This window comes from Onychomys torridus, chromosome 22 (assembly GCF_903995425.1).
Source record: "Onychomys torridus chromosome 22, mOncTor1.1, whole genome shotgun sequence".
NCBI classification, from domain to species: Eukaryota; Metazoa; Chordata; class Mammalia; order Rodentia; family Cricetidae; genus Onychomys; species Onychomys torridus.
The window spans coordinates 40,265,990-40,277,966 of record NC_050464.1 but is presented as its reverse complement, the minus strand read 5'-3'; the positions used below and the strand labels follow the sequence as shown (position 1 = coordinate 40,277,966).

The 11,977-nt window shown below is 53.4% G+C and overlaps 1 protein-coding gene across 1 annotated transcript; it reads right to left on the bottom strand.

The window, feature by feature from the left end:
• Positions 1-6,737: 6,737 nt before the first annotated feature.
• Positions 6,738-11,579, bottom strand: LOC118572771 (unconventional myosin-XVIIIb-like). Its single transcript, XM_036172620.1, has 2 exons — positions 10,103-11,579; positions 6,738-6,937 (listed from the first exon to the last, which is right to left on the bottom strand). The coding sequence occupies exon 1, from the start codon at positions 11,123-11,125 to the stop codon at positions 10,115-10,117; it is 1,011 nt and encodes a 336-aa protein (XP_036028513.1). The 5' UTR covers positions 11,126-11,579; the 3' UTR covers positions 6,738-6,937; positions 10,103-10,114.
• Positions 11,580-11,977: the final 398 nt, after the last annotated feature.

Below are 11,977 nucleotides of genomic sequence, written 5' to 3'. Positions count from 1 at the left end.
AGGATCACTTCCAGGTCTTTGTTGTTTCTGGAAAAGTCCATCTGAACTGTTCAGTGGAGTCCTGTGTCAGTGCCATGGCAATTTGGTACAAGTCACTCCAGACACTGGGCATGAAATTGGATTCCCCGAAGACAGGTGGGCAAACAGGCTGGTCGTGTCCCCAGCCTTTCCCCGTGTGAGGGAGGGTGTGAGGCTGGGGTGCTGTAAAGTGAACATCCACAGGGGCTGTGCTGGGGCCAGAGGTGGTGTACAGCTGCCACCCCACCTCTCAGGGAGGCAAAGGCAGGAGGATGCTGAGTTCAAAAGCTGGACACTGTCTAACGAACAAAATCCAGGGCAGAAAAGGAGGGAGAGAGGAAGCTGGGATGATACAGGGTGATTCTGTGTCTGATCCCAAGGACAGGGGCCACCTCCTCAAAGGAGGAAGGGGCAGTCCGTGGCCTCAGAGCTGGGAGAGGGGCAGTTCCGTGGCCTCAGAGCTGAGGGAGGGGCAGTTCCGTGGCCTCAGAGCTGAGGGAGGGGCAGTTCCGTGGCCTCAGAGCTGGGGGAGGGGCAGTTCCGTGGCCTCAGAGCTGGGAGAGGGGCAGTTCCATGACCTCAGAGCTGGGAGAGGGGCAGTTCCATGACCTCAGAGCTGGGGAAGGGAAAGTTGTGTGCTCTCAGAGCTGGGGAAGGGGCAGTTCTGTGGCTTCAGAGCTGGAGAAGGGACAGTTCCGTGGCCAAGGGACAGTTCTGTGAATTCCCTCCAGCTCCCCTGTCAGCTACAATGCCAATCCGTGCCTGCTACATTATTACCAAGACTTCTGAACTCTGGGCCTAGAGCCCTGCTGTTCAGATCCCTGCTCTTGGTGGCTTCTGTCTTCTCTGAACGTCGTCGGTGCCTGGCATTGGGAAGGCACTTTCTGTTGCATCCTTGTCTGAGCACAGGCCGGGGCTGGTTCTGTCAGGGGTCTTTAGCCAGTACAATGTCTCACACTGTCCTTTGCAGCAAGCCTGGACAAGATAGCCACAAACAGGGTTCCAGGAGGAGAGCGGCTCCATATGCTGTCCCATTGAGCTGGGAGTGGTGGGTCCCCACTCAGCTGAGCAAAGGCTTTTATTGTTTGTTTGTTTGTGTTTGTAATTATCTCCCATAGACTGCTCAGGGCACTGACCAGGCAGGGAGCTTCTGATCCCGCCTCTTGGTGACGTCACCCAGCTCTGGGCTCAGCTCAGCACAAACATACAAGGAACTGGGGGTGGGGGGGGTGATGAGAGGGTGACAGGTCCTGCTAGCTTGTCAGGAGGCTGCTGCTGCTTCACATCTGCTGCTGTGCTGAAGCTGGAATTTCACTGACAGGTAACTCGGCAGCAGGGGCTGAAGAGGGGGGATCCCAGGAGCTCAACCAGGCCAGTAATTATACCCAGAACCTTCCAGGGCAGCATCTGATGTCCCTCATCCTCAGGGCCTCTCAGTAACCCCTGCTCTTCCCACAGGTGGGCCTTGGTGTTCAGAGCCAGTGTCCCCAGCTCTAAGCTGTGCAGAGACACCTCTGGGTCATGAGACAGGCATGGTCTGTATTGCGGTGGGAGGGACCTCTGGGCGGTGGAGGTCCTGGGAAGTGTTTGGAGCACTGATACCAAGCCTCAGGAAAAGGGGCACCTGGGCTCCTCTGACTTCAGACGGAATCTGCAACACTGTTGCACACACGGCTGGGGGCGAGGGGAAAGGAGGAGAGCCCAAGGCTCATCTGACTTCAGACAGAGTCTGCAACACTGTTGCAACACGGGGGGGTGGGGTAGTGGGTGTGGAGAGTCCATGTGATTTACTGGATGGATAAGTATTTACAAACTTCCAAACTTAGCCTGGACACTGAGCGCCTTTGGGGAAATCTTCCCTTCCTTCCCTTCCCTCTTTTCCTCCTTCCCCTATCCTCTCCTGTCCACTTCCTCTTCTCCTCTTCTCTTCCGGTCTTCATTTCCATTCCCTTCCTACTGCTTCTCTGTCTCTCTGTCTCTCTGTCTCTGTCTCTGTCTCTCTCTCTTTTCTGAGACACTGTCTCATGTATCCCAGCCTGGCCTTGAACTCACTATGTATGTAGCCCAGGATAACCCCGAACTTCTGATACTCCTGCTTCCACCTCCTGGGTGCTGGGATGACAGGATGGTCTCAGATCAACCACCACCTGAGCCTCACCTTGAGGGTTGTCCCTGAGTCCCTCTAGTCCTGACTGTCTAAGGCTTTTCTGAGCTCTGGACACCCTGCACACTGTCTAAAGTGCCTTCCGTGGAAGGAAGAGGAGTTGCTGGTGTGGCCACTCACCCACCTGGATGGGCTCTGCAGCCCAGACATCTGGTTTGTATTGTGGGGTGGTACCTTGGAGTGTGTGCGTGCGTGTGTGCGTGTCTGTCTGTCTGTCTGTCTGTGTCTGTATCTATGTATGTCTGTTATTCTCTCTGTGTGTCTGTTATTCTCTCTGTGTGTAGGCCACGGACAGATGTCTGCTGTTTTCCTGTCTCTGTCCACCTTGTTGTTTGAGCAGAAGTCTCTTGCTGAACTTGGCTCTCTTGGATTCCACCATATGAGCTGGCGGGGAACTCCAGGGCTCCTCCTGCCTGTCTCCCCAGTACTGGATGATGCTGCCTTTTCACACTGATTCTGGGGAATCTGGACTCATGCTTGTACAATAGGCACTTTGGTGCTGTCTCCCTGCCCTGGGTTTTGCTGTTGTTGTTGTTTTGAGACAGACTTAATCTGCAGAGCACAGTCTGTCCTCCAGCGTGCCATCCCCCTGCCTGGCCTCGGTGCTAGGATCACAGGTGTGTGCCACCATGTCTGGTTTAGCAAATTGACTCTTAATGATCCTCTTTAGAATTTCTGTTCCTGACTGAGGGAGGAAAGCCTCATTGCTGTTAGCGGGTTTGACCTTTCTGGAGGCATCAGTGTACATGACGGAACGGTGGTGACAGCTTTCTTCCTTTGTAAAATGTGTTTCAGAAAACAAATGTTTTCCCAGCTTTTCTTCTTCCCACAGCGGCTCACTCTCTGATGGTAGATTTGTTTCCTTGCTTCCTGAGTCTCTGCAACCCCAAAGTCCCCCGCAGAAGAGCAGGGTCTTTCTCCTGTCCCGTTGCCTTTTTATGGTGTCCTCAACATGGGGACCGGTGCCTGGCACTGAGTAGGTGATGGCAAATCTTGGTTGACTGAGAGCTGCAGGTGCAGAGAACCTCGCAGGAGCTCATGTATTCCAGGCTCAGAAGAGCCATGGAAGTCAGACACAGGAGGGCCGCGTGAATTTATTTCCAATGTCCAAAAGGCTTTGCTTTGTGGAAAAGGCTGGGAGATGAGACATATTTACCTAATAGTCAAGCAGCTGGTAACACTGTTATTACTGTGTTAAACAGTCACAAACTACTGCATGGCACATGCCATGCGTCAAACTCTGACCCTCTGAAATGCAAGAGATCTCAGTGCCATCTAAAGAGGTCATGTTTATCCAAGCTATTAGGGTGGGCTCTGGCTCATCTTGAGTCTTGTGAAAGGAAATTTGCACACCCAGAGAGACTCCAAATGGATGGAGTGAAGGTGTGTGAGGGCACACAGGGTGAAGGTGTGTGAGGACAGATAGTGAAGGTGTGTGAGGACAGACAGAGTGAAGGTGTGGGGGGACAGACAGAGTGAAGGTGTGTGAGGACAGATAGAGTGAAGGTGTGTGGGGACAGACAGGGTGAAGGAGTGTGAGGACAGACAGTGTGAAGGTGTGTGAGGACAGATAGTGAAGGAGTGTGAGGACAGACAGTGTGAAGGTGTGTGAGGACAGATAGTGAAGGTGTGTGGGGACAGACAGGATGAAGGAGTGTGGGTACAGACAGGGTGAAGGTGTGTGAGGACAGACAGGATGAAGGTGTGTGGGTACAGACAGGGTGAAGGTGTGTGAGGACAGACAGGGTGAAGGTGTGTGGGGACAGACAAGTGAAGGTGTGTGAGGACAGACAGAGTGAAAGTGTATGAGGACAGACAGAACAGTGCAATCTGTAGGCCTAGGATAAGGTCCCTAGCAGAGTCAACGTCCCTAGCACTTGGTTTCAGACCTCAGGCGTTATTACTTCCTGAAGTGAACCCTGTGACTGAGGTCTTTCACCCTGTGCTATTCTACTGTGAGTCTGAAGTAAACGAGACAGCTTGTTTTACCCACGTCTTCCAATCTCAGTGTTCCCATTGCAGAGACGAGAAACTGAGCCTTGCAGAGGGAAGTGACTTGGCAGAGGGTCTATGACCCTGTGAGCAATGTGGTGGGGCCTGTAGCTCCTATATGTTCCCCATGGCCAAGTTCAGTAGGCTTTTGGGTCATGCCCTGCTCTCTGCCAGGACCCTGAGCCCACAGAGGTTCTGCCTGCTCCCTTCATATCCCACTGATGACTCTTCGGTGGGATGATGGAAGATACTTTGGGAGCACAGAAGTCCACTGCACCCAAGTGTGCCACACCCAGAGCTCTACCCCAGCCCAAGCCCTTACTCTCCTTTCTTCCCACCATCCCCCTGCCCGTGCTCAGAGCTGATGTGTCTCTACTTTCTCCTATCCATTGTTTTGATTCAGTCGTGTCCATTCCTACGCCACAAGAGACATCACAGCTCTAACAGCAAGGGACGCCAGACCATGACCTTATTTAGAGACAGGCAATCAAGTTTTAAAAAGCCCATCAAGGTGGGTGCTCCCAGATGTGCAGAGATGGTGAGAGGCGTCCAGGAGATGAGGAGAGGCTCCCACAGTTCTCAGAGGGCTGGTCTCTTGACCATTGGCATCCATCCTCCAGAACTGAGAAGTGACACCCACACCCTTGTCCTAGAGGACTGTCCCCATAGCCTACAGGACACACCTACAATCACACCCACAATCCACACAGCAACTCACAGGTCCCCACCACTAGGACACAGTTGGGAGGAGGACATGGACACACTGATTCTGTGTGTCACACCCCTTTGGTCCTATTTTTTAAGAAGGGGGTCTTTGCTGCTCTCTTTCGGGACTTTTTGTAACACTGCAAGGTAACACCTGTGAGAAATGCTGGCCCAGCAGCAGCCGCATAGTGTGTGGTCAATGACCATTAGCTAGCTGGCTGTTATTAACTGGTAATCAGTATTCTGACTCCTTCGAGGGTATTTAAAGAAAACAGTATCTTGGCTGTTGAGGCTGGAAGATGTGTCCCATGCAGTTTATAGTTCTAGTGTGTTGAAGTGTGAGTGCTGGTGCTGAGCGTGGGAAGGGCTGTGAGTGGGAAGGGCTGTGAGGGGGGGGGGGCTGTGAGTGGGAGGGGCTGTGAGTGGGAGGGGCTGTGAGTGGGGGGGGCTGTGAGGGGGGGGAGCTGTGAGTGGGAGGGGCTGTGAGTGGGGGGGGCTGTGAGTGGGGGGGCTGTGAGTGGGGGGGCTGTGAGTGGGGGGGCTGTGAGTGGGAGGGGCTGTGAGGGGGAGGGGCTGTGAGGGGGGGGGCTGTGAGTGGGGGGCTGTGAGTGGGAGGGGCTGTGAGTGGGAGGGGCTGTGAGTGGGAGGGGCTGTGAGTGGGAAGGGCTGTGAAGGAGGGGGGCTGATTGTGGGTGGATCTTAGTATGGGAGGGGCTTGAATGGGAGGGGCTGGTTGTGGGTGGAGCTTGGTGTGGGAGGGGCTGTGGATATGGGAGGAGCTGTGAGTGTGGGATGGGTGGCTGAGTGAGTATGGAAGGGGCTGTATGGGTGGGGCTGAGAATGTGGGTGGAGGTGACTGTGGGGAACTGGGTGTGTGTCGGGCTGAGTGTGGAAGGGGCTGGGTGTGGGTGGAGCTGGGGGAGTGCATATTCACAGGTCCTGAAACACACTGGATACACACATTTATGGTCTGTCTCTGTGCTCAGGGTGTTGGGCTTTTCAGCGCTTGTGTGTTCTTGTATACTCACAAAAGCAGAGAGATAGTAGACGGGAAGGATGGAGGTAACCGTGGATCCAGGGAGATGGCGGACAACGACCCAGGCCTGAGCTACGGCTCAGTTGGTAAAGTGCTTGCTGTACAAACATGGGGCCTGCGCGTGGATCCCTGGCACCCATGTGAGAGCCGGGCTTGGTGGTTGTGGTGGTTTGAATGAAGGTCCACTGCAGGCTCGTGTATGTGAGCACTCAGTCCCCGGTTGGTGGCTCTGTTGGGGAAGGCTTAGGAAGTGTGTCACTGAGGCGGGTTCTGAGACCTTGAAGACTCAGACCATTTCCAGGTTGCTCTCAGTTTCGTGCTCACGGTTCGTGGTATGAGAGCCCTCAGCATCCTGGGTTAGCCGCCATGCCTGCCGCTTGCTACAGTGAAGGCGATGGACTCTCATCCCTCTGGAACCATAACCCTTCCTTCTCTAAGCTGGTCATGGTGTTTTAGAACAGCCACAGGAAAATGAGTAATAAACTGACGCCTAGCTGTGATCACAGCACTAGGGAGGGGAGTTGTCACAGGCGCCTGGGCCAGCCTAGCAAGCTGGATTAGCACATGCAAACTCAAAGAGACCCTCTCGGAAAACAAGGTAGAGAATGACAGAAGGAGACACCCAAAGCTGACTTCAGGCCACGGTCTGATGAAAAGGCAGTCCGGGGCCTGTAGACAGTGAGCGTGAACACACGGCATTTAACCTACCTTACTAAGCACTTGGGCTGATCCCATTCTTTGGGGCCCTCGCTCCCTGTCCCATACCCCAACAGAATCCAAGGTGGCCATTCCTGAACAGAGAAACCACACGTACTCCAGGGAATTCGACTTTATTGAATCCAGACCAAGCACATGTGCAGTGTGGTGACCCGCTGGGGCATGCCTCTCTGGGCCTATCCCACGTCTTGACGGTGGCCAGACTGTCTGGCTCTGGATGGTGGGCCCCAGGAGCCTGGGGGTCTCTCTCTTTCTCTCCAGAACTTTGGAGTGGATGTCTCTGGCAGCAGTGGTGTCTGGGGAGGCTGGAAGCAAACACAGGGGCATGGGGAATGAGGTGCCGGCTGGCGAGCCTGGGGGATCACAGGGAGTGGAAGGGTACCTGGGAGGGAGGACGGATTTCTAAGGAGCTGCTGTTCTCTGGATCTGGACTCTACCCAAAGGCCCAAGTTTAAAGGCCTCTTTGCACGATGCTATTGAGAGGGGGTGAACACTTTCAGTTTAGGGTCCCTGGGCTGTTTCTGGCCCCTGTGAGGTCACTGTGGACCCTTATCTCCTCTCTCTCCTCTTCCCTGTCCACCCTGAGGGACTGGCTTTGCCTTGTGGTATCTCCCACAGGCCCAAAGCCACAGAGCCCCATCCATCACGGACTGGATCTTCCAGAACCCTGAGCCACTGTTAACCTTTCCTCTTGGTGAGTGGATCACAGGAATGAGAAGCAGGCCCACACAGGACCCAGGTGTCAAAGTTAAAGTAGCCTGATTTCCACTGAGCTGAGGCCAGGCTCTTGTATTTATTTATCCGTGTGTGTGTGTGTGTGTGTGTGTGTGTGTGTGAATGTGTGAGAAAATGTGTGTGTGTATCAATGTCTATGCATATATATATGCACATGTGTGTATGTATATGTTGCTTCTGTATATATGTACATGTGTGTATATATTCGTGTATATATGTATATACAGGTATGTGTGTACATGTGTGTATACATTCCTGTGTGTGTGTATGTGTGTGTGTGTGTGTGTGTGTGTGTGTGTGTGTGTGTGTTTAAGACAGGGTCTCACTACATATCCCAGGCTGGCCTTGGACTTGTGACCTTCCTGCCCAAACCTCCCAGGCAAGGGGATCACAGGCATGTAGCACCAACTCACCTAATCATTTGAATTCCTATTAACCCTTCAGGTACTGGTTACTGTCCACTACCCACCCTACTGGAGACACAGATGTTGACTAGGCCCCATAACTCACTTGTGGTCTCATGGCTAGCCATGGGGGAGGGAGGAGCTGAGCCTGGGGCCTGGGGTTTGCCTGGGCTGCTCAGTGTGGTTTAGAACCCCAGCCTGGAAATCTGGGAGATGTGTGGTTGGAGCTCCCCAATACAGTGAAAGAACTTTCCTCAGAGGGAAGAGGACACTCGAGTTAAAAAATAATAATAATGGCAGAGACAAGGTGTTCTGGGCCAATGTGTGCCAAGCACTGTCCCCGTGTGGACGTATGCCCTTTACTTGACCTTTGAAACTGCTTCCCCTGTCCCTGAGAGCATAATAATGTAAATGAATATCAGATCTTTACTTGGTAATTGAGAGCATAGAGAAGGCCATGCTAAGTCAAATTAATTTGCTTGGATACAGCCCGAGCTGGTCTCTGTGGAAGGGGCAGTGACTTTACAATGGGCCGAGGGTGCCTCTCGAAGGAGCATGTGAGCGTGAGCAGGTGAGCATGAGCACGGGCTTCTGGGAAGCCTGGGGACCATGGCAGTGTAGACACTGAGCAACTGTGTGCCACAGCTTGGCGACCTCAGCCTTGGGCTTCGAGATTCTGTAGTGGGACATTCGTTAGTGTTGGCTGTGTACCACACACAGAGCTGCACTGACTTCCGTGCTGAAGACACCGGGGTGGTGGACCTAAGGATGAGCCTGGGAGAGAGATGGGAGGATGCTGGAGTTCTGGGTCTCAGGCCTGCCTAGGTGATTTTGAACTTTCTGCTCCAATTAGTTGGTCAGCCTGTGAAATGGGGATAAATAGTAACTAGTGCTAACCACCTCTTGGGTTACTGTGAGCAGTACGCCACGGCTGATACATGCCCTTGACAGAGGTCAGTCCGCATGTGATGGACACTTGTCCTGAGCAGGATTGGGGCTGGGAACAGAGGTAAAGTGGGAAAACCCTGGCTGCTCTCTTGCTCCAGACTCTGCACATGTTTCCCCTCCCCCATCCCAGGCTTCAGCATCTCTCTACAGATAAAGGAAATGCTGGATCTCTCCCTCTGCACCCTCCAATCCGACCTTTGGTGGCTCAGTGAGAACATTTTGTAGATAGAATGCCACATCAGCCCCTTCTACCCTATGTGGAAAGAGGTTAAGGGAACAAGACTCAGTGGGGCCACTGAAAGGTCAGCACTGTCTTTGTGTGTGTGTGTGTGTGTGTGTGTGTGTGTGTGTGTGTGTGTGTGCATGCAGCTGCATGTTTTCACATGTGTGTGTGCCTGTCGGGACCAGAGGACAAGCTTAGGAGTTGTTTCCCGGGACATATCCACCTTGCCTTTTGGGACAGTGTCTCACTCAGCCCAGAACTCACTAACTAGGCTAGCAGGGCCGGCCAGTGAGCCCCACCCTCCACTGCCACCACTTCTCCAGTGATGGGGTACACGCCACTACACTCTGCAATGTTTACATGGGCTCTGGGATTTGAACTCCGGCCCTTACACTTACAAGGCAACCCCTCTATTGGTTGAGCCAAACCTCTCACTCTCTTTTGGGCACACTGGTGGATGTACATGTGTACAGATGTGTAAGCACATGCCCGTGGAGGCCTGAGGCAGACATCTGGTGTCTTTCTGAGCCTCTCTCCATCTTTTATTTTTTAAAGATTTATTTATTATGTATACAGTGTTCTGCTTACATGTATGCCTGCAGGCCAGAAGAGGGCGCCAGATCTCATGACAGATGGTTGTGAGCCACCATATGGTTGCTGGAAATTGAACTCAGGTCCTCTGGAAGAACAACCAGTGTTCTTAACCTCTGAGTCATCTCTCCAGCCCAACTTCTCTCCATCTTAAATGAAGAGTCAGGGTCTCGCTGAACATGGGTCTTTATCTCTTTGGTTAGCCTACATGCTAGACAGGTCTCCTCTGTCTCTACCTCCTGAGCTGGCTGGCCACCATGCCTGCCTGGCTTTTACATGAGTGCTGGGGATCCGAACTCAAGTCCTCATTCTTGCTGGAAAAGCACTTTGCCCCTGAGCTGTCTCAGTTCTCCTGTCACTGTCTTTCGTAGCCTCCCCCCCCCCCCAGCCACCCCACCCCTGCCCCAGGGCCCTCTGCTTCCCAACGCAGCCTCCTACAACTTACGGTGCCGTAGGTGCCGTCAGCCTCAGCCCCTGACACCTTGGATCAAGCCACCCCAGAATTAAAGCAGAACCCCATTTCCGTGGAGGCTGCCCGGCCTGGGGGTGACCTGGCCTGCTGTCCTCACCTGCACCGCTCTCTACTGCTGGAGGTACTTCCTCATTATGCTCTCAACGTCTTCGCCTTTCCTCCCAGGGTCGGGCTCTCTGTGCTCGGGGGATATCCGCTCGCCGCCGTCACCTTGGAGTCTGGGGACTCTTGGACCACTCTTGATGCTTCCTGTACTTTTGAAGGATACGATGGAGCTGGAGGAGGAGTCGGAGTCGGAGAGATGAGCGGGGTCCTCCTTTGACTCTGGGTTCTTTTTCAAAATGGTTTTGATCCCCGAGAGGAAAGAGCGGTCGGCCTCTTCCATCTCGAAGTGGACGTTTGGATGCTTTGAAGCCTCCGTTCCATCTTTTACAGCCTCGGACAAAGGAGCGCTGGGCTTCCTGATGGCCGGAAGGAAGTCATCAAAGTCCACTTTGGTCTGGCGTCTGTAATTGAGGCTCGGAAGCTTCCAGCTGAATGGGTCACTGTCCAGAGTTTCTTCCATGAGATGAGAGAACTGGCGGTTCTGGAAGACGAGAGGTTCCTTCCCAAAGTCTAGGCAGACCGCATCATCCACAGAGGACTCCAGACACCGTCTCCTGGGCCGCAGTGTAGGTGATAAGAGTGGGTCCCTGAGTGCCACGGGGGAGCTCAGCTTTCTCCTTGTGCTGGGTCCTGACTCTAAGAGGGACTCACAGGAACCAAACCGTGTCTTCTGCTTGTCAGGCATCAGGGCGACATTCTCGGTGGCCTCTGAGGAGATACACTTGAGACTGGTGGACCGTGAGAGACCGGCTGTGGCCCTGGGGTTCCCCTCTGCTCCCAGAGGAGACTTTGCTCCAGTCCTCAGTGAGAGATCTCCCTCATCGCTGCTGGCTCTGCCCCTCCTAAGTGAGGAAGCCCCAGTGGTCTGGAAAATGGGGAGCGTGGGTCCTTCCCCCAGGTGCAGAGAGGAACCCTGGCCTCTCTGGGCCCTCTTCCTACGGAGCTCTTCCACAAACTCAGAGAGAGCAGCTGACGGGCTCGGGAGCTTGTCCCTGGGCAGGGGTGACACCGCCATTCTTTGAGAAGGGGGAGATGAGGACAGGGTACCTGATCGCTCTGGGGTGGTTTTTCTGTGGACAGCAAAGTCTTCCCCATCCCCCAAATGGTAGGGCTTTTGCGGGAAGACTGGGTGGAGAGACACAGAACCACCCCTCGAGGTCTGTCTGGGAGGGTCCCAGGCTCCACTCAGCGCTGACGACGACGATGATGCTGGTCTCAGCTTCTCAGCATCTCTGGACTCTTCACTTACCCTGTGTCAGGAAGAAAGACACAACCACTGGAAATCACAATTCATACAATTTTTGAGAACCACACGAGAGCCACTAAGCCTGGGCGTGAGTGTTACTTTGTCTTGGTAAAGGCAGTCCCTGCTGCAGCCTGGAGTAAATCATGTGATGTGATGTGGAAATTCCAGCTGTGTAAATGATTTTGCGTTGCTTTCTGAGATGCAATTTCTATCTATAATTAAACCCAGCTAAGTGCATCTGAGTAGATAAACACTGTGGCTACTATGGGTGACTTGGACTTGTGGGACATTCTATCTGACAGGATAGAACATCACTCCAGAGCCTGGTGTGTGATAAGCAAGTAATTCATTTTTCCTTGCTTGGAGAGGAAACATGCAGGGTGACTTATTTATCCAAGGCTAAGCTCAGAGGTTGACTCCAACAAGTGATGTGCTGCAGCATCAGGTACCCCAGTTGTGTCTTGGTGAGGTATGTCATGAGACCTCTCTGGTAGCTTTGTGGAGTGGAGGATGGGGAGGTCATTTAAAAACAATTTCCCCTGAAGGAAAAGATTCACATGAAATCAACTTGAAGCCAGATCTCTACGGAAGTGGTGGGGGGAGAGGGGCGTGTCGAGGTGG

Excerpts from the sequence above, each read along its gene's own strand:
- LOC118572771 (XM_036172620.1), bottom strand. The coding sequence starts at position 11,125 with ATGGCGGTGTCACCCCTGCCCAGGGACAAGCTCCCGAGCCCGTCAGCT.